The 22,066-nt window shown below is 43.4% G+C and overlaps 1 protein-coding gene across 1 annotated transcript in view; it reads right to left on the bottom strand.

Annotated features, from left to right (window-relative positions):
- Positions 1 to 21,742, bottom strand: part of LOC145417393 (hemicentin-1-like) — a 134,455-nt gene extending 112,713 nt beyond the window's left edge. The window contains exon 1 of the mRNA XM_080286070.1: positions 21,661 to 21,742. Coding sequence (XP_080142196.1) covers positions 21,661 to 21,742 — 82 coding nt within the window. The remainder of the gene's footprint in view (positions 1 to 21,660) is intronic.
- Positions 21,743 to 22,066: the final 324 nt, after the last annotated feature.

Here is a 22,066-nt window from a genome sequence, read left to right as displayed (position 1 = left end):
ATAATTTTAGACCTCATTAACTCCTGTGGTATGATTTTTTTTTTCTTCTAAGGTGTATAAACAGTTTGGTCATGTGTAAAAAATTAGATTGAGACTACGAGAAGAGTGTATGTGAGTGAGGTGGAGTGGGGAAGGGGGATGGGGAGACCGAGGATGAGATAAGAGGATAGAGTAAGAGGACTGTGAGAGAGGGGTGTGTGAGTTGGAGAAAGTGCGGTTTGAGGAAGACAGGGTGAGATGGAAGTGATTCGTTTTTGACCACCTCTTGCGGGTTTATGGCGTCTGAATATAGAAAGGTTGATAGATAGATAGATATATATATTGATAGAGACAGAGACAGTAAGAATATAATGTCGTATTGAATGTGGGCAGTCATTCTTCTGTCCTTGATTCGTCTCAGTTAATTTCCCGGGCTCCGCAGGTAAGCTTATATACACCTGTGCTCTTGCGTCCCTTGTATATCACTTCCACAACTTCGGCGGAACAAGAGGCGGCAAAGAACGCTCCTCAAACTATGGGGTTATCGGATTCCAATGATGTATTCTGCACCTAGCTCGGGATTAGTTTGAGCGAGTCCTCCCGCTTCTCAAACCTTATTAAACTTTCATGCTTCTGTGTATTTCTTACCCCTCCCCCTTCTCCCTCCCTCCCTCCCCCCTTCCTCCAATCCACCTCCCATCCTCCACCTCCTCCTTCTTTCCATCTTTACCGTCATCCTCATCTTCCCAACTTTATCATATATATATAAAATAAATTATGTGAGAAAGTTCTTAGTGCAGTGGCTGTAAATAACATTAAGGTTACTGCAGTTATTCTCACTGCATCACCTTTTATTTTGATGGCTGTCTAGGATTGCAATTATTCAGAAATGTCCATTACGACACGCTGCTAGACGCACACATTTTATGTTTTGTCGAAGCGCAAATAACATACACGCACATCTCGTTCTTTCATTTATTTTGCCCCAGTATTTTCCGCTCCTGTGCCTGCAATCCTCCCACCCCTGACCCACGCTGCATTTTTGACGATGCTGTTAGTGATCAATGAGAAGCCTTCGTTAGCGGTGTTGACGGGGTGTGAAGTGAGGTGAGGGGACTGGGGAGGGAGAGGGGGGAAGGAATGCTGGGGTGGGGGTAGATTGAGAAGTTATCTGGAATAGCATGAGGCTGGTTAGCTTAGTGGGTCGGGGTGTGGAGGTTCATAGGTGAGGGAGTGAGGGGGAGGGGGGAGAAGGAGTGAACAGGAATGAGAGAGGGGGGAGGGGAGCATAAGAAAGGGTGAGCAGAAGGGAGAGTGAAAGGGAGGGAGAGAAGGGGGAATGAAAGCGGAGAGAGGGAACTTGAGTAGAGGGAAGGGAGAACTGGAAGGGAGAAGGAAGCAAGGGAGAGATGGAGGGTAGTAGGAAGGTCGTTTATGAAAGGAGTGATTAGATGGGGGAGAGGGAGGGGAAAGGGGGAGATGGAGAGCGGTAGTGAAAGGCAAGGGATGGAGGAAGGGGAGTGGAAGGAAAGGGGTGGGGGATGGGTGGGGGAAATGGAAGAGAGATGAGCAGGGAAGGAAGAGGGGGAGACGATGGAGAGGGGGAGTGGAAGGGTGGATTATGAAAGGGAGGAGGAAGTAGGGCAGAGGAGGGACAAGGAGAGTGTATGGGGGGAGGGGGGGAAATGAAGGGGGTGGAGGATGAGTGGATGAAAGGATTAGTTTGGAAGAGATTAAATGGGTTGGGGCGTATGGTGGTTATTTTTTTTTGGGGGGGGAGGGGATTTCGAAAACCGGGTATGTTTGCTTGTCTATAGGCTTGTTTACGTGTTTTTCTGCACTCTGTATATAAAAAAAGCCAAAGAATCTATACTAAAATTTCGTTATAACCATCGTTCTGAGCACTTGCTTTCATAAACTTGCAATATATTGATTGCTTGTGACATCTCTTAGACCTTTTTGCTATTATATGAAGGTTTAAATAATGATCAAGTAATATTCTGAAACACCAGAAGCTATTTTGACCACACAATATCGCTGGAACACACACACACACACACACACACACACACACACACACACACACACACACACACACACACACACACACACACATATCTTTTTTATAGTGCTTGTATACTTCATCACTAGGCCTGGGAATAACTGGAATATCCGGCTGTTGTTGCTGTCAGAGGGAGAGAGAGAGAAAGGCGGCTTGACAAAGGCTTCAGTGTATAGGTCACAGCAGGAAGCAAGAAGAGAGAGAGAGAGAGAGAGAGAGAGAGAGAGAGTCACATAGTTTGCGTGTATGTGCGTACGTGTGTGTATGTATATGTGTGCGTACATGTGTGTGTGTACCTCTAATGGCAGCAAAAGGTCAGAGTTGATTGCTCTTGGTGTCTTATAGTGTTAAGCTTGATGTAGGGCGGGTATTGAGGAAGGTGGGACGAGGCGAGAGCAAGTTGTGGCCAAGGACTGCAGGGGCGTTGTGTTATAGGGGAAGTTGGGGCCGAGGGGAGGAAGGGATGGGAGAAGAGAGACTATATGTTTATGATGAAAGTTGGACTGCGTGGCCTTGGCAAAGAGGTGGCTGGTTGGACGGGCTCAGGGGAGTAAGACCTGTGCAGGTGTCAGTTGTATATTTTCGGTAAAGGTAATTAAATGAATAAAGGAATGAATAAATAAATAGACAAAAAATAAGTGAACTAATGAATAGCAAAAGTAAACAGAGTAATACATGAATAAATGAATGAATAAATAGACAAAATAAATAAGTGAATAGCAACAGTAAATAAATGAATAATTGAATGAATAAATAAATAGTAAGAAATAGATCAGTGAATAGCAGAAGTAAATAAATGAATAAATGAATGAATAGGCAAAAATAAATATGCGAATAAGTAAATAGATAAACTGATAAATGGTATGTATAAATAAATCAGTAAATAAATAAATAGGCAGAAAAATTTTACGTAAAAATAAAAAAATAAAAATTGTTACAGAAAAACAATACATAAGTGAATAAATAAGTAGATAATAAAAAAATCCAGTCGCCATTACTATTTCTCTCTCTCCATGGCTTTGAAAATCCGTGTTGTGAGGTGGCAGGATTCAACTCTTATAATATTCTTTGGCCACATATCATCGCCATCAGGGCCGCTTGTTGAGTATTCACGAGACCGATTTCGTAGTCCAGGCAGGAAGGGGCAAGAGAAACGGCTGGACTTCTGTTGCCTCCAGTAAAAAAGAAAATATATATTGAAACTTTCGCTGTGCTATACAGTTTCAAAAGCGGAGCGAAGACCTGTAAAAACTGTAACATTCATCCGTTTACAACAACTGAATACCGTATCGTACACGTATTATTTTAGGCATGAATTGATACTACTACTACGACGACGACGATGTTAACGGCGATTGTTTTTAATCGTGTCACGATATATGGTTTCCCCAGTCAACAAAATCAAGGGAAAAAAATACACGGAAATCACTAAACCACACACACACAGACACACACACACACACACACACACACACACACACACACACACACACACACACACACACACACACACACAGACAAGGAGAATATATCAAGCTTAAAAATAAATACAGACACCTTGTTTAATCATTAGGAAACTGTGCAGGGGCGAGCGAAGCACAACTAGGACAAAATTCAAGGACGCTAGTGATTGATGGTGTGGAAGTGAGAGGGAGAGTGCCATGGAGGGAGAGGGCACTGATATATAAAAGAACTGGAGGACAGAGAGAGAGAGAGAGAGAGAGAGAGAGAGAGAGAGAGAAAGGGATCGATAATTGAATGAGGGGTTATGATCTCTGTGACTTGCGTGGGTGTGTATATAGTTAATTGGTTTAGCCTGTGGACGTCTTTTGCATTTCATTATTATTACTGACAGACGATTTTTTACAGTTTAATGGACACAGTAGTAGTAATAGTAGTAGTTTTAGTCGTAGTCGTGATAGTAGTAGTTGTAGACCCCTCCTACAGTACACCTTCCTGCTTTCTGGGGATAGGGCAGCTCCATCACCCAGTTATATCAGTGCCACCACGTGAAGGCGTCCCTCCCCAACACCACACTGTAAGCGCTTAATGGAGACTGTATTTAATTTACCTAGTTTGTCAGGTTTATCGTAAGGTTAATATGATCGTCAGGATATTGCGTGAAGAAATAATGTATATGTCATCGAAGAACTTAAAATAAGGGAGTTTGGTAGTGGAAAAATAGGTGTCATATTACAAGGCGAGAAGTAGGTCCATACTTTATTTTGCGATCTTTCCTCTAATTCAATCTACAATACTACCTCTGTTCTTCTTTCCTTCACCCCTTAAAAGTGCGTTACTCTAATGGGAGTTTAAAATCAGTGCTTTATTATCCTCTTTAATATCAAGCGCATTCATCATACACACCCGCCGCCATACCGCAGAATATAGAGAATCAAAGAGGGCAGATAAAGGTACCAATGGGGCTCCAATACTCACAGCTACTAGAAAGCACTCAGAGAGCACATACCTCCGTCACTGCCAGTGCCATTAAAAAGGATCCGGATCCAGATACGTGGAGATATTATGTGGAATACATAGGATCCGGATCCACCTCAAAATTTAATAATTGTTCCTTGACTCATGGCCCATTCCTTCACAAGATTTTATTGAAATTTATTGGGAACTCTTTGAGATATTGTGCGGGATGCATAGGATCCAGATCCGGATACGGATCCGCCCCCCCATTTTTAATTAATTCTTTCTTGGCCCATGGTCCATCCTTCCACAAAATTTCATTGACGTTCATTGTGAACTATTGAAGATATCGTGTGGACAAACAAACAAGAGACAGACAGACATAGGTGAATACATAACTTCCTCGTGTGTGTGTGTGTGTGTGTGTGTGTGTGTGTGTGTGTGTGTGTGATGAAGGCAACGTGGAGGGCCGTGAATGCAGACAAGAAATTCAATCCATGTTTAATTGACTGTGACCCTGACTCAATATGGACAGTGATTGAGGAGGATTTAAAATGATTAGCTGCTGCTGGACGATAGTTTGGAGAGAGAGAGAGAGAGAGAGAGATGGAAGGATGTGGGATACTGTGACAGAGAGAGAAGTGAGGTAGTGCAAGAGTATATAAAATAATATAAATAAAGATAGCACTAGGGATATGAAAACATGAGGTAAGTTTGAAGCTAGGAAGGAAAAAAAGTGAAAAAATATATATAAGAAAAAAGATTGAGAAATATAAGATGGTGTGATCTGGATGGATATTAGAAAACCAGATGAAAAGAAAATATTATATAAGTCTCTGGAACACGGGGAAGGTTTGGAACACATATACGTATACAAGATTAAAGATAAGAAGTAGAGATAACAGGACGCTTATTGGTTCTTAACGTTTTTATCTATGAGGAGGGAATATCTCTTGAAATATAGCCCATATTGCGAGAGGAAAGATAAGAGGAAGAAAGAAATTACAAAGAAAGGGAGGGGAAGGAAGGCAGAGAAATATAAAGGAGAGGAGAAGAATGATATGGGGTGGAAGGTGATGCAAATGAAGAGAATATTAGGAAGGTGGGGGCCAGAGGAAGGGGGAGGGGGTTAGGGTGATGATAGAGGATGCCAAGAGGAAAGAGGAGGTATGCCAGAATATGAAGAGGGAGGAGGAGAGGGATATATCGACCAGAAGGATTGGGAGAATTCTGGGAAAGCTGAAGAGGAGGGTGGAAGGAAGGAAGAGGGAAAGGAGGAAGGAGGGATGAGGGATAGGAGAACGGAAGGAAAAATTGATGAAAGAAAAACAGGGAGAGGAGGCAAGAGGGGGAGGAAAACAGAAGGAAAAATTGATGGAAGGAAGAGAAAGAAAGGAAGAATAACAGGGCAAAGGTGAGACATAGCGGATGGAGGAGGTAAGGAAAGAAGGTGATATGAAACACTACAATACGATAGCATAACCTAAGCCTAATTTAACTACTAGACGATTTCATTAAGCTTTGGAAAGACCTCTCAGCGTGAGGGGGTTAATGGAGGCTTCAACTAACCCCTCTAGCTGGAAACCCCTCTCCTAAACTTAATAAAATCGTCTGAAGATAAAGGGAATAAATTTTAGTGGCGTCCTCGAAACGAAAAGTATCTCCATGAGGAAAGATGATGATGGCCGGGGAAAAAACTCATCGTGCTGAAGGGGATAATGGAGGGAATGAACTGAGGAATGTTCCTTTGGTATATTAGAGAGAGAGAGAGAGAGAGAGAGAGAGAGAGAGAGAGAGAGAGAGAGAGAGAGAGAGAGAGAGAGAGTAGGAGCAGGCAGACATACAGAGGCTAGGAGACAGACAGACAAACACAGATTAGGAGGAATCCATCCATGCATCCATCTATCCATCCATCCATCCATCCATCCATCCATCCAGATATATGTATACACACATACATACAGTCAGATAGAAAAGTAGACAGAAAGGGAAGGGAGACAGAGACAGAAAAACAGCAATACTTCACAAACAGAGACAAACACCAACACAAACACCAAAGTCCCACCAAAGAATTAGTGACACCCACCCCAGCCAATACTCTCTCCCAGTACAAAATATGACGGCAAGAGCATTACCAAACTCTCTGCCAATTAATCCCAAGCTGATTGCTTCCGTTATCAAATTAGCCACACAAATATTGGCTTAAATTTAGGAGCGCGAGTCGAGGGAGAGAGTAGATGGTGTGGAGGAGTTGGGCTGAATCTCTCTCTCTCTCTCTCTCTCTCTCTCTCTCTGTTTTCTTATCGACTGAGCTGCGGAGGTGAGAGTTTAAGATAAAAAAGTGATTGGATAGGAAAGACCAAAGCAAGGGGTGGATGGCCTGTAAATGAATGATTGTTAGTCTAGAAATTCAAGAAAAAATAAATACATATAGAAGTTTTTATTCCCCTTCCTTCTCGTAAGAACTTCAAAGAGACAGATTAGCGATTAATATTAAGGTAGGCCTAAGTATACAGTTGGGTGAGTGGAATCTGCAAGAGAAGTAATTGTCTACCCGGCAATAGTTGATTTTCGTTTTTGTTTACGAGAGAAATTGAGACTGTGAGGGTAGCGAGGACGATAGTGATAGCGATGGCAGAATTGGGATGAATAATAATAATAATAATAATAATAATAATAATAATAATAATAATAATGTTACTCGTAAATTTCACCCATGATATAGGTAGGAACTGTGAATTTTCCCTCCGAAGAAACAGGTGTGATAGGTATAGGTGGTGAGGACGGTGATGATAGGGAGTTGACAGTAAGGATAGGTAAACCCTGAAGAAATTACAGCAATTGTTCCTAAAATCTCTTCTCCCATAAATTACGGAGGTAGAGTAGTTTGTTTTCCTTTTAAAAATGGCAAGAGATTGGTGGAGATGAGACTTGCGAGGAAAATTAATGACAGGCGAGCTGAGAAAAAAAAAAAAGATAGGTATATTCTGAGGGAAAATTAGTGAAGCCGAAAAACCAGAGTGAGAATAAAATATGTAGTGCCGGGTAATTTGCTTAGAACTGCCAGAAAGTGAAGGTAGCGAGGAAGATGATGATAGGTTAGTCAAGAATACCGGATGAGTGGTCTTGGAAGGAATAATAGCTTAATCTAACCCAAATCAACCTAACCTACCCTAACCTAACCTAAACTAAACTAACCAAATTTACTGATCTCTGCTAACACTAGTACTAAAAAAAGTGTCCCTTTAATAATCTAACCTAGCCTAACAGCCCAGCCTAACCCAACTTAATCTAACCAAATCTAACCTAACCCAGCCTAACCTGATGGAGCCTAACGTAACCTAAGCTAACCTGACCTAGCCTAACCCAGTCAATCTTGTTCTCCTCTAACACAGACACTGGGAAAAGAAGTTTTTACTCCACTACGCACCCTCTTCCTTCAGTAATTATTCAGTAACCATTCAGCCAGTCACCCTGCCCTTCCCCTCACGCCTCTCATTATCTCACCAGCACTTTCCTCTTTTTTTCACCAGGCTCTAGATATCACCCTCCCCCCCGTCCTTCTGCCCACTTTCTTCCACCCACCCTTTCCTCTACCTTTGCCTCCCCTGTCATTATCTGCCACGCTACTTTCACCCCCTGCTATGGATGAGAGAGAGAGAGAGAGAGAGAGAAAGGTGGGGAACCAACTACTCATTACATTCTTCTCGTGGATTTCTGAATTCATTCTTATTTCTCCTTCTAAGACTTCGTACATTCTTTATCTGGCTTCCCTTAGCACTTCTGTCGATATTAGACTGAAAGTAAATTTATACATATTTGTCTTAGAACGAATTTTGGATGAATCATTATCTTTCCTAGAGTCCTCTCGCCCTCTTCTTGTTCCTCCCGTATCATTATCTTCTTCGCTTATCATTATCTTCCTCGCTGTTATCACATCCTACCACCTCTCTCGATAAGAAGAGGAAGACCATTATTTCCCCGTAATATTCTTGTTATGGATTTTTCGATTCACTACTATTTTATTTTTTCATTCCTGTCTGGTTCCCTGTCATTATCTTCACTTTCTTCCTTGTTAGGTTCACCTCACGAAGTTCTGTTGATAAGAAAAGGAAATCCAGCTACTGTACTTTCCTTTTTTCATACCTTTTACGACTGATTATTATCATTTATCCAGAGCTTGTTCTGTTCTTTACCTTTAGTTCGACAATCATTATCTTTTTATTGCGTCAGAGAGAGAGAGAGAGAGAGAGAGAGAGAGAGAGAGAGAGAGAGAGAGAGAGAGAAGGGGGGGACCAGGTATGACAACATGAAAATGACAGAGCAGATGAAATGAAGTTACGTAATAAAGGAAGACTCCAGGAAAAGGGGAGAGAATAAGGAGAGAGAAAGGTAGGTAAAAGTTGCAACTAAGGTAGATTACACGTAGAAATAGACAGTGCATCGTAGTGAAGCGATTTACTGTAAAAGTTAAAAGCAAATTAATGAAGACGTTACGGTGACGGATAGGGAAGGTGACTGCAGAAGTAGAAGGTAGTAGTGAGATGATAAGTCGTGTGCTTATTATCTACCAAGGTCAAGGGAAGGGAAGAAGAACGAGGAGGAGGAGGTGGAAGAGAAGGAGGAAGAGGAGGAGGAGGAGAAGGAAGAGGAGGAGGAATTGGGGCTAAGGATGGGGGAGGATGGAATAATTGTGAACCTCACCTCCTTCCTTCATGATCCCTTATTTCCTTCTCCCTTCCCTTCCCTACCTCCTCCCATCTTATCTTCTAAACCAAGAACCCCTGGTGTCCTAGTCTATCCTAGAGTTAATTGTTGTTTTCCTCCTTCCCTTCCCTTCCCTCTAACCCTCTCCTTCATATCTCCTTCTCATCCTTGCACTCACCCTCCCTTCCCTTCTTCCCTTCATTCTCTCTCTTTGTCTTTTTTATGACTTTCTTATCATACGCTTCCTTCACGCTCTCTCCTTCCCTCCCTCACCTTTTCCTTCAGTCCTTCCTTCTCTCCCATCCCTCTCTTCCTTTTCCCTTCTCCTTCCACCCAGTTCATTATTTCTTCCCTCCCTACCTCTCTTCCCTTCCTTTCACTTCTCTTCTCGTCCCTTCTCGTCCCCTCCTTTCCTTTCCCTACCCTTCTTTGATTTCTAAAGCAAGAGTCTCTACTGTATATCTTATCCATTGTCAGAGTTTACTTTCTCCCTTCCTTTCCTCCCCTTTTCCTTTCCTCCATATCGTCTTCTTTCTCCATTCCTTACCTCTTTTCTTTCCCTCCTTCCCATAGTTCCTCCCTCCCTTACCTGCTTTCTCCATTTTCTCCTTCTCCATTTTCATTCCTTCTTCCCCTCTTTCCTTGCCATTCTTCTTCTCTTCATCCCCTCCGTTCCCCATCCTGATCTCTAAAGCAAGCGCCCCCGATATCCTGTTTCACCCCAGAGTTTACTATCTCCAGTTCCCTTCCCTCTCTTCCCCTTCCCTCTCCTCTTCTTCCCCTTTCCACTCTTCTCCTTCCCCCTCCCACCTTTCTACCCCTCTTCTTTCCGTCTTTCCTCTCCCTATCCCTTCCCATCCTTCTCCCCCTCCCCTTTCCCTCCCTCCTTCCCCTTTCCCCTCTCCTTCCCCTTCCCTCACTTCTCTTTCACCGTCCTTCTCTTCTTCCACCCCTCCCCCTTCCGTCTCTCCTCTCCCTCCCCCTTCCCTTTGCTTACCCCTTCCTTTCCCTATCTGACAGTTCTTTCTTTCCTTTACTCCTTCTGTCATTCTCTTTCCATCAGTTCCTTAAATCCTTCCAATTCTTGCTACCTCCCAACTTACCTAATACCATTTCTTCCTCTCTCCCTCGCTACCCCATTTTCTCTCCAATCTTCCCTCCCTCCTTACCCCTTTTCTCTCCCCTCCTCCCTCCTTCTTCCTCCCTTCCATTCCCCAACCCTACCCCGATATTCCATTCTTCTCCAGAGTTTACTATCGTCTGCATGTTTTCTGGAGCGAGGCGGGGTGGAAGAGCAGGTGGAATAGCTGATGAGGTGGAGTGAAAGGTGGAAGCTAAAGGGATTTGGAAGTGGTTGAAGGTGGGAGGATGAGACTGAGTTAGTGTGGATGGATGGGTGGGGTGGAGGGAGGGAGGTGCGGTGGAATTTTGTGTGTGTGTGTGTGTGTGTGTGTGTGTGTGTGTGTGTGTGTGTGTGTGTGTGTGTGTGTGTGTGTGTGTCAGCGAGAGAGAGAGAGAGAGAGAGAGAGAGAGAGAGAGAATTGCCCAGTTCCTCTCACCCATTATCTCTTGTACATTGTCTATTATCATATTACTAATTAATGAACATTACCGGTGGATGGGTGCTGTGAAGGTATGTTTACGTGTGTGTGTGTGTGTGTGTGTGTGAAGGTCGAGTAGATAAAAGATACCGTATTTACACTAGTGAACAAAATAAAATGGGCAGCGAGGAGGAAGAGAAAGATAGGACAATAAATGCCCACAAAGACAGAGTGCCACGGCGTTCCGAATACACACACAAAATATTTTCTCTAATATTCAGTTAAATCCCCAGTTTGTTAGCCTAGATTGGATGTTTTACTCCATTTAAAAACTACAGAGATTTACTGTATGCATTTTAGGTTGTTAACGCCATACCTTTACGTATTTATGTAACTTTAGGGAAATATCTCAGAGTGAGTGGATAAGAATCAAACTCAATATATATACTGGGAGAGGAAAAAGATTGTCGGTAGGAATTAGTAAATGAAAAATTAATTACTACTACTACTACTGCTACTACTACTACTGCTACAACATATTATTTCTCCTTAATCCCCGTTCCCTGCGTGTCCAACCCTATTAGCTCTGTGGCGTCTTTAAGTATGGATGTCTTGCTCCTACCCGATAAATTATTCCCCTTGGAAAGAGTCAGGTATTGAAGAGGTCATTGAAGACTTTATCAATATCTTCGCTTTTATCAAATTGCCTTGTTCCTCATGCTGTATTTTCCGTCATTCTTCTTCCTTTCTCCCTTACAGACTTCTTTCAAAATTACATAATTCCTTGTTGTATTTTCATTAATTATCCATATACTTTCGTCCTTCCTTTCTCTCATACTTATTTCTTCCTCGTCATTTTATATTTTCTTCTTCCATTTTCTTTAATATTCTCTACACTGTATTCCTTACTTTCTTTCCCTCATTCTGTTTTTCTTTCTTATAATTCCGCTTTTCTTTGCTTTTCCCAGCCTTGTTCTCTCTTTCCTTCCGTCATTTTTCTTTCCATCATTTTTCTTCCTCAACTTCACCTCCTCCCAGCATCAGCTTCCTTCCTACATCTTCTCAGGCATTCATTTTTCCTCCTCCTCCTCCTCCTCCTCCAACTTTCTTTATGTCCACGTCTTATTTTCTTCTATTCTCTCTCTCTCTCTCTCTCTCTCTCAGGTCCTAAATCATCCTCACCTTCTTCAATTCTCTTTCCTTCCGCATCACTGACATTCTCTCCCTCTATCTATCTTCCTCCTCCGAATCTCTCTCTCTCTCACACACACACACACACACACACACACACACACACACACACACACACACACACACACACACACACACACACACACACACACACACATTCCTCTCCTTTACTGCACCTTCCTTTCACCTCGTTTCCCTTACCCCTCCTCCTCTCAAATTTTCCTTTTATTCAATTCTCCACCCATCACGTTCTTCCGTCTTTATTATTATTATTATTATTATTATTATTATTATTATAATTGTTATATATATTTTTTTTTATCGGGGCCTCTCTCTTCACAAACATAAATACACTAAGGAGATGAACTTTGGGTTATTTAACTTCGAGAGTTTTTTAGTACCTCTTGCTAAGTGGTTTGTTTTCCATACTAACCTTGTAGAATATCAGTCTGTGTTATTGATTAATTGTGTGATGCAGACGTGGTGAAGGTGATGACAATGAAGATGACGATGATAGTGATGACAGAGATAATGACGAAGATGATGGTTGATGATGGCGATGGTGAGGGCAATGATTTTTTTTAAATACAAGATTAAAAGAGCCACAGACTGGAATCCTGGAAGTTAGCCATTCCAGGAAGTAAAAAAAGAAAAAAAGACGAAATCCAGATGCGTTTACATCGGGTTGCCTGGACATATTGCCTTGATTTGGTTGGATGTCATAGGCAGAAGAAAATATAAACTGAGGAAGACAGTCCCAGAGTTGACCTACTGACTGTATGAATGACTGGGAGTATTGGATATTGCATTAGATGATGATGATGATGATGATATACTCCTCTTCCTCCCATAACTTCCTTTTCTTCCCCCCACCCACTCAACGAAAAAAAAAAAAAAATGCACAATGACGACGACGATGATGATGATCTGATAATGATGATGATGGGGATGATGATGATGATGGTGATGATGATGATGATGATATTAATGCATTCTTCTCCCACCTCCACCTTCCTCCCTCTACTCCACCTCCAAGAAAAGGAAAGAAAATGCTGCCAAAACAGTTCCCCTATAAAGATTCCAAATTTGGCAAGAGATTTTTATTATTATTGAGGTAATCTGATTTATCTCTTAGCCAAAGGTCAAGGCCAGTGATTTATGCTTGCTTAGTAATGTGTGTGTGTGTGTGTGTGTGTGTGTGTGTGTGTGTGTGTGTGTGTGTGTGTGTGTGTGTGTGTGTAAAACTCTGCATTATCAGGCATCTACAGTAAATAGTAAGTTCGAAGACAAATGAAATAACAGTAGGAAATAACATAGATTTACCTGATATTGTATGTTGAGCTGAGGAATCGGGCAACAAGCTGGCCGTAAACTAATTAATTCTCTTACCTACACACGTTGAAACTCCATTGACAAGAACAGTAATTACCTGAAACAAACAAAGCCCAAATTACAATGGTGTACATTAATAATTCACACAACTCTAATATATCATTCTTATATAGAGCAAGAAAAGCAGTTAAATAAATGCAGTAAATGGGTAGTATGGTTGCGGATCTCTCTCTCTCTCTCTCTCTCTCTCTCAAAATGTAATATCCTTTTTCTTTATTTCTTTCCAGCCTCTCTTATACCCTTCCAGCCTCCTTCGTCATTTCCTCTTTTCTCTCAATAGCTTGCGTGGAGAGAGAGAGAGAGAGAGAGAGAGAGAGAGAGAGAGAGAGAGAGAGAGATGGGGAAGGGGGGGAGGGAAGGGGGGATTAAGCCAAATTACCCCCATCTTCCTCTCTCGTACTCCCCAGTAACTTTAAATCAGCTTCCCCCACTTCATGAGCTTCACCTCCCTGTCAAACCCGGACCTCACTTTACCTCCCTACCCGAAGTTCCTCGCTAATATACCAGCGCAAGTTGGTAAGTTTTGCGTGCGTGTGCGTGTGTGCAGGGATGGGTCGTTCATGTGAGTGTGTGCGTGGGGAAAGGGAAGTGTTGTGTGTGTGTGTGTGTGTGTGTGTGTGTGTGTGTGTGTGTGTGTGTGTGTGTGTGTGTGTGAGAGAGAGTGTGTGTGTGTGTCAGGGGAGATTGTGTTTTGTGGAGAGTGGAGGTCTTTGGGGAATGGAAAATGTATGCCGGTGCGAAGGGTGCAAAGTGTGTATTCGGGTGTGAATGTGATTTATGTGTGTGTGTGTGTGTGTGTGTGTGTGTGTGTGTGTGTGTGTGTGTGTGTGTTTGGATGTAAGTCAATTTTTACTCCTATTTTCACCTCCACGTAGTTGTTAAGGTATTATAAATCTTTCAGTATTTTACTGGTAAATGTCATCATCTGTGAATTGAGGAGAGTGTGCTATATACCAGCACACACACACACACACACACACACACACACACACACACACACACACACACACACACACACACACACACACACACACACACACACACACACACAGCTAAAGTTACAGAGGCACTCATACGCACGCACACGCACCCTCATGCATTCACTGGAGATGCACTCAACAAAAGCATCAAAGAATGGACATGCACCAGGGCAGTACATTAGGCACCCTAGCACAATGGCACAAAGGCTGGACGCGCGCACACACACACACACACACACACACACACACACACACACACACACACACACACACACACACACACACACACACAGTCATGAATATGCGCTTCTACTACGCACTCTTTTCTTGCACACAGATGTATAATGACCTTGATCACACACACACACACACACACACACACACACACACACACACACACACACACACACACACACACACACACACCACTCAGGAACAAAGCAGGTCTAGAAACGCCATTTGATACAAAGGAGTAATTTTAGACTTTTTTATACTTGAAACAAAGCGCTTGGGTAAAGGAGAGAGAGAGAGAGAGAGAGAGACAGACAGACAGACAGACAGACAGACAGACAGAGAAGGGTGAAGCGAGGGGAAGGAACGAGTGTGAGGGAAAGAAAAGGTGGAGGAAGAGGAAGGTAAAGAAAAAATTAGTGTGGAGGGGAGAGAGAGAGAGAGAGAGAGAGAGAGAGAGAGAGAGAGAGATGTTTCACTGGTTGCTCAAAAGAGAGTAGTTTAGAATCTAAGAGAGTGAGAATGGGGAAAAAGAGAGTATGACTGAATGAAACTGCTACAGAAGAAGGAAGATTTGTACTTGTAGACGGAGTGAAGCCAAACGGAGCAGGGTAGATAAGAGGGAGAGAGATTAAAGAGACAGACAGAGAGAGGGGAAAGAGAGGGAAAGGATGTGAAGAGGGGAGGATTAGTGGGAGAGATGATGGAGTGAAAGAGGAGAGGAGAGAGAGAGGCGGGGGTAGGAGGGAGAGAGAGGGGGAGAGGAGAATGAGAGAGGCTGTAGAGAGGCAGGAGAATGAGAGAGGCTGTAGAGAGGCAGGAGAATGAGGGAAGGGAGACATTAGAAGAGGAAAACAAGTCGATAGAGATGGGAAAGAAGTAGAAGGGATAGAGATAGATGCATAAAACGAGAGAAGATAAAGGTTTGAGGTAGGGAGAGGCGATGGAGAAATTACAAAGGGAGGGAAATGAAAGGGAGAGAAGAGATACAATGGGAAGGACATGATGGAGAGAGAGAGAGGGAGAGAGCTAGAGAGAGAGTGTCGTATGCAGATTTCCTTTCAGTGTCACGTGGGTGTATCTCTCTCTCTCTCTCTCTCTCTCTCTCTCTCTCTCTCTTTTGGTGGTCAACAAACACACACACACACACACACACACACACACACACACACACACACACACACACACACACACACACACACACACACACACACACACACACACACACACACACAGAATTATATATATTGATAGATAAATAGATGTGTGTGTGTGTGTGTGTATTTGTGTGTGTGTTTGTGTTTGTGTGTGTGTGTGATTTATTTAATCACTCGCGCGTGCCTCTTCTCAGTTACTTTGCTTTAGGCTTCATTGCAACATCCAGAAAAGTCATTGAATCTAATTTTAGTGCTGAATCTTACATAAGTACCAATTGATATATATATAAACATGCTCTATTTGAATTATTTTGTCTTTGGTCTGGGTGTGCTGCATCCAGAAAGGTCAGCCCGTGCGAAATAAAAGGTCACTCCCAGACAGTGGACTCGTGCGACCTACTTCAGTCGTCAGCTTCATTCAGGTTAGTTTCAGGCCCGATTTAGGTCAAGGTCATTTCCGGCCCAAGTTTGTTTCAGGTCAGAGTGAGGTCAGATCAAGGCCAGGTTAAGAGCATTGTTAAGCCAGGTTCAGGTGGGTCATTTTAGGTCAAGTTCAGATCAGGTGCAAGTTTGAGATCAATTTGACGTCAGGTTAAGGTCACGTTTAGGTCAGGTTAAGGTCAAGGTAGAGTTAGGTTTAGTTCCAGTCTAGATCAGGTTCAGATCAGCTTTATACCAGGTTCAGATCAGCTTTAGTTTAGGTTCAGATCAGATTTATGTCAGACGCAGACTGGCTTTAGATGGGGTTCTGATTTTGGCATCACATCTTGTCTGAGCCGTATAAAAGGGATGGAGTTCAATGTATATGTAAAGTATCTAGCCTCTCTCTCTCTCTCTCTCTCTCTCTCTCTCTCTCTCTCTCACACACACACACACACACACACACACACACACACACACACACACACACACACACACACACACACACACACACACACACACACACACGTCGTATTGCTCTGTCCCTAAATGTGGCGTATGCAACAGTATGATTCTCTATTATCCACATCACTTAACCATGCAGTAGTAGTAGTAGAGTAGTATTAGTAATAATAGTAATAGTAGTATTAGTAGTAGTAGTAGTCGGAACCCCAGGCTCATCTAAACGTGAACCCTATGGACTGCAGGTTGAACATCCCTTCCTCCTGCAGCCTACCATCCTCCTTTCGGGGGATAGAGAGGGAATTGACGGACGTTAAATAACCCGGCAGTTCCACCGCCCATTCATACTAGTGGTGCCACCACATGAAGGCGTCTCTCTGCAGCACCAAACCCCACAAAAGAAATAGATGACACCAGAATTCCATATTTTCCCCTCTCCCTGTCATGCATGGTGGTTGGGGCTGTCTGTCACCTGTCTGTCATCTCTGCCTGTCTGTCTGTCATCATCATCCAGCCTGTGTATTGCATGGATCAACGACCGACTCAACATGCTCGTTTAAAAATTGTACGCGGATAAAACAATTTATTTTTGCGGTGCTCAGATCACTTTATTCGTAAAATTGCTGTCTCCATCTTGAATTCTGAGCTGTACGGGAGGTTAGCACTCGGATATGGTCCTAATCACGAAGAAGTGCTATGGAAAGGATGTAGAGTCGTAGTATTGTCTTACTTTGGCCTTGAGCTATGGGGAATAAGCTACAAAAAGACGAATATCTCCGCCAAGTTAAAATGAATGAACTATAGTCCTTTAACCACCACAAGCCTCTCTCTCTCTCTCTCTCTCTCTCACACACACACACACACACACACACACACACACACACACACACACACACACACACACACACACACACACACAGTAGTTGTAGATACTGATGTTTTAAATCTAAGTTACACATTCACTGGTGTTAAAGTGAAGGTTTCTAGTTTGTTCTAGTTTGAGGCCATGTAAAGGAATATCAGCATGAACTAGATTCGACAGGTGAGAGAGAGAGAGAAAGAGAGAATCAGGTTTGTGACAATCAAGAAAAAAAAAAATAGCTATTGATGTCTTAGCTTAAAGGTCACACATCCACTCGTAATTGAACTGAATTTTTAGACAGTTTAAAAGAACCACTAATATAAAATTAAAAAACAACCTGTAAGTATTGAAGTTTTTGCTCAAGGGCACACATCCCATCGTGCTAAAGCCGACGTTGACTGGCTTCTTCCTTGTCACGAACCAGGCGACATTTCACGCGGAGCGGCGTGCCATGAGCTTGCAGTCAGGTTGGGGCCGTGTTTGGGAAGTTCATTGTGCTATACTTCCTCTAACTTGACAAAAATCCTTACCCCGTTTCTGCTCATTTGAAGGCCAAGTGTAATGTGATTGAAGTCCAAGTGTAGTCTGACTGGAGGATTGATTTGGCTAGTAATCAAGGAGACTCTGCGTTTGGGAGGTTCACGATAGTTCGTTCACTCAAACCTGACAAAAAATCCCTAACACACACACACACACACACACACACACACACACACACACACACACACACACACACACACACACACACACACACACACACACAGCGAGTGAAGAAAGGCCAACAAGGCATTGATCGATTCCCTCTTTCCAGCACACGATGCCTTCTTGGGGTGGGGTGGGGGTGACAGGGGATCGGTGGGGTGGGTGGAGGGATGGATGGGTGGGTGGTGGGTGGGCTGGAGGGTAGAGGGTGGGGAGTGGGGTGTGGAGGAGTGGGTGACAGTGACGAATCCTGCCCAAGTCGACTGGATGTTAACTCGGTATGGGACTTTTGATCTTATTTCATTCTGCGATAACGTCTTTTTTTTTTTTAAATAAATTCGCGTTAGCTCACGGCCATTCATTTCAGTCCATCTTGTCTGAAAATGTCATCTACTGTGGCAGAAACAAAAAAGAAGTGGAAATGACACATTTTTCATTAAAGCATTACTCCAGTCGGTGCGATGAAGAAGTCCCCAGTTTATTTTTGAATACCTCCAGATTATTTTGATGAGCTTAAAGGGACACTTCGAACATTTAGGGTTATATTCATCTTTTATTGGTCCCTCTACCACCCGTGAGCTCTCTTAACCTTAGCAAATTTTTCTGGCAACAGCAAATAAATGAAGGAATTGAAGGAGTTAACGAAGGCCATATCTAACTGCTCCCTTCTCAGTTCACGTTGACATTTCAGGCGGTGGCAGTGATGAATCTAGGTCTATTGGACACGATGCTGACACTGTGGATGCCAGCTCAAGGGTTCATTTTGCACGGAGAGCACTGACACCTTCACTTCGATGGTGCCTACTATCTTCGTGACATATCTGCCCGTAATTTTCTTGTAACTATAAATAAGTGAGAGAGAGAAAGGGAGAGAGGGGGGGGGAGTTATTCAGAACTAAGCCTTCCCATTGCTATTTGGGTACGCTGGGGAATAAGTCTATATAGGGAGAATGATGCATGTGATAGTCAAGGTGCTATAGTAGCTACGTTTGTGTGTGTCAGTATGTATATGTCATCAGTATTAATCGACTGGGTACGAACTTATGCAAGCACCTGAAGTGACATACTACCAGCCATCATTTAAATGTCCGCCACAACCGGTGTTCGTATCCTAGACGCGTTACATGAAGCGCATTGGGAGACGAATGCAGTACCAGTCATCATAGTTGCTCCCTGTCTTCCTGTCCGACCATTTGCCGTAATATCTGTCTATCTGTTTCTGTCTACCAGTGTCTGTATTTCTGTCTCTGTTTATCTGTTTGTCTGTCTGTCTGTGTATATCTGTTGGTTTATGTATCAGTCTCTCTCCTCTGCGCAAGTTAGACATTACCTAACTAGGATTCTCTCCCCTAAGATTGCCTTCCATTCATGTTCATAAGCCGGTTTCACGAAAAAGCTTACGATAGATTTCCTCTCGTAACAATGATATGATTAATTCTCCCCACCCCAAAAGGAAAGACAAACTCAGAATTTTTCCAGATCCCTTGTTCTTAATCCAAAACAAATCTTAGGATAAGGTATCGATCTTATTCTATATTCTTATATGACCCTGACATTTGAAGACGTGTTTGTGTGTGTGTGTGTGTGTGTGTGTGTGTGTGTGTGTGTGTGTGTGTGTGTGTGTATGTGTGTGTGAAGTGCAGTTCCTCTTAAAGGGGCGATGTGATTTCGTTTATGAAAGTATGGGCTGCTTTCGTCATTTATATTTTGCTTTCCACTTCGACGATGCAGTAAAGCCAGCTGTACAAGTAGTTCTAAGAAATATGGATGTACGATGTAGGGTTTGGAGCAAAGTGTTGGGCGTGGGGCGCTGGTGTGGGATATAGGGTGTGCAGTGTAAGGTGTAGGACTGGACCACGTGTGTGGAATTTAGGGTGTGGAGTGTAGGGCGTAAGACCGGGCCAGGTATGTGGAATTTAGGGTGTGCAGAATGGAACAAGGGTGTGGGAATTGGGCGCTGTGTGTAATGTGTAACACCGGGCCAGGTGGGTGGAATTTAGGGTGTGGAGTGTGAAACAGATGTGTGGGAAGTAAGGTTCGTAGGAAAGAAATTGAGGTGTGAAGTGTGAGGGTAAGATGACAGAGGTGGGGACTGGAGTAATGGGTGTACTGTGAGTTGTGAGTCAGGGTGAGGGATGCAGGGTGTGGGGCAGGGTGAAGAGTGTGGGGTATCGGGCAGGGTGAGGAGTGTGGGGTGTGGGGCAGAGTGAAGATTTTGGGGTATGGGGCAGTGTGAGGAGTGTTGGTCGGGGTATGGGGCAGTGTGAGGAGTATTGGTCGGGCTGTGAGGCAGGATGAGGAGTGGCGGGAGTGGAATGTGGGGTTGGGTGAGGAGTGTTGATCGGGGTGTGAGGCAGGGTGAGGATTGGCGTTAGTGGGATGTGGGGTAGAGTGAGTAGTGTTGATCGGGGTGTGAGGCAGGGTGACGGGTGACGGGGTGGGGAGGGTGGACTGGTAATAAACTTTTTTGCAGAGTGGCAATAAATTCCCGCTCGCCTGACGGCTGCTAACGGCAAGAAATACGAGCCCAGTGTTAGCTGTCCATGCAGCCCTAATAGTTGGTTCACCTGCGTCATGAGTCGACTGCCATGTACTGTATATTCCTTCTTTTTTCGTGTATGTTTCTAGTTATACATAAATTCACATTCATACATACATACATACAGAGAGAGAGAGAGAGAGAGAGAGAGGTATATACCTTATGACAGGGATACAAACAGCTTCAGATTGTGTACATCCAGTGGTTATTGAGGGAGTGTTGTGGGGTGAAGAGGGGTTTGAGTGTGGAATTTGGGGTGTGGGGGGGAGTGGTGGGAGAGGAGGGGGATAAAGAAGGGGGAGTACACCAATCACGACTTTTGTGTTGCATATTCGATGATTGTGTTGGATAATTTCCCATCTAAGTAATAATTAGCAGTGAACTAGAGAATATCCATATGTTTAGAGTAAGAAGCAAATTACCTAATCCCCTCTTCCCTACCTGAATGGTCCTTATTTCTGATACAATCTTCCAGGGCCGCTGCCTCATAGAATATTAAAAAGAAATGTAATCTCATCGAGGTCGTTTTAAGAGATGAGAATTGTCCTCTACCTCGCTTTTTCAGTTTTCCACGGTAGACGCCCTTGTTCCCCTCTGCCCCTATTTCCTCGGCTCATGTGCACTCATAGTTTCTGTTCATCCCATCCAGTCCCCTGCTGAAAGGAAGCGGTAGACAGGGATTCACACGGAACGAAATTTCTTGTCTAGTGGTGAGGTGATGGTTCCAGACTTTGTTTAACTAAACGAGGAACAGTTCCCAAAGACACTGTTACTCTTGCAGTCTAAAGGGTGTCCCGGGGATTGACAGTAATTTCAGGAGGTGAGTTTAAGGCTGACATTGAGTAACAAATGCTATATTAACATGGATTCAGTTCTCAACCAATGCCGAGCTGTAATTACTGATAACCTTACGTGGGAATTACATGGGATACCATTATCGCCCATAAGGTCTTCAGTAACTGTGGCTCTTTCATGTTTGAGAGTTGAACCCTTGTTGATATAGCAGTTTTTACTTACAATCGCCTCTAGAATCACCCCCTGAGGCTAATACGTCAAATCCGTGGACGTTGAGTCCATTCTGTGTACCATTTTTGCACATTTCCGTAGATTGGGTTAGGTTTGTTTTTTAGTATCAGTTTAAGTCAGTTAATCTTTTGGGTTAAGGGCTAAGATAGAGTAAAAAATGGACGTGTGATCATCCCGGGAAAAGCGAACTTAAAGTGTAGTGCAAAAATGGCCTACAGAACAGAAATCTGCTTCCTAGACACCCAATTAAAAGGCATTCGATCTGCCAACATGTCTTTCTTCGGGTTTCTGCTTCTCTTCAATCAGTGGCAGAGGTGTAGAGGGAGCAGAGACCGTGGCTGATGAGTGTACACCAGGCCAGTCACAAGGATGTTGGATGCGCCGCGTACGCAAGGTA

This window comes from Coenobita brevimanus, chromosome 110 (genome assembly GCF_032717465.1).
Source record: "Coenobita brevimanus isolate Jiangsu-jjx chromosome 110, ASM3271746v2, whole genome shotgun sequence".
NCBI lineage: Eukaryota > Metazoa > Arthropoda > Malacostraca > Decapoda > Coenobitidae > Coenobita > Coenobita brevimanus.
Note: the sequence above shows the minus strand (reverse complement) of the source record. Positions and strands in the feature narration are given on the sequence as shown.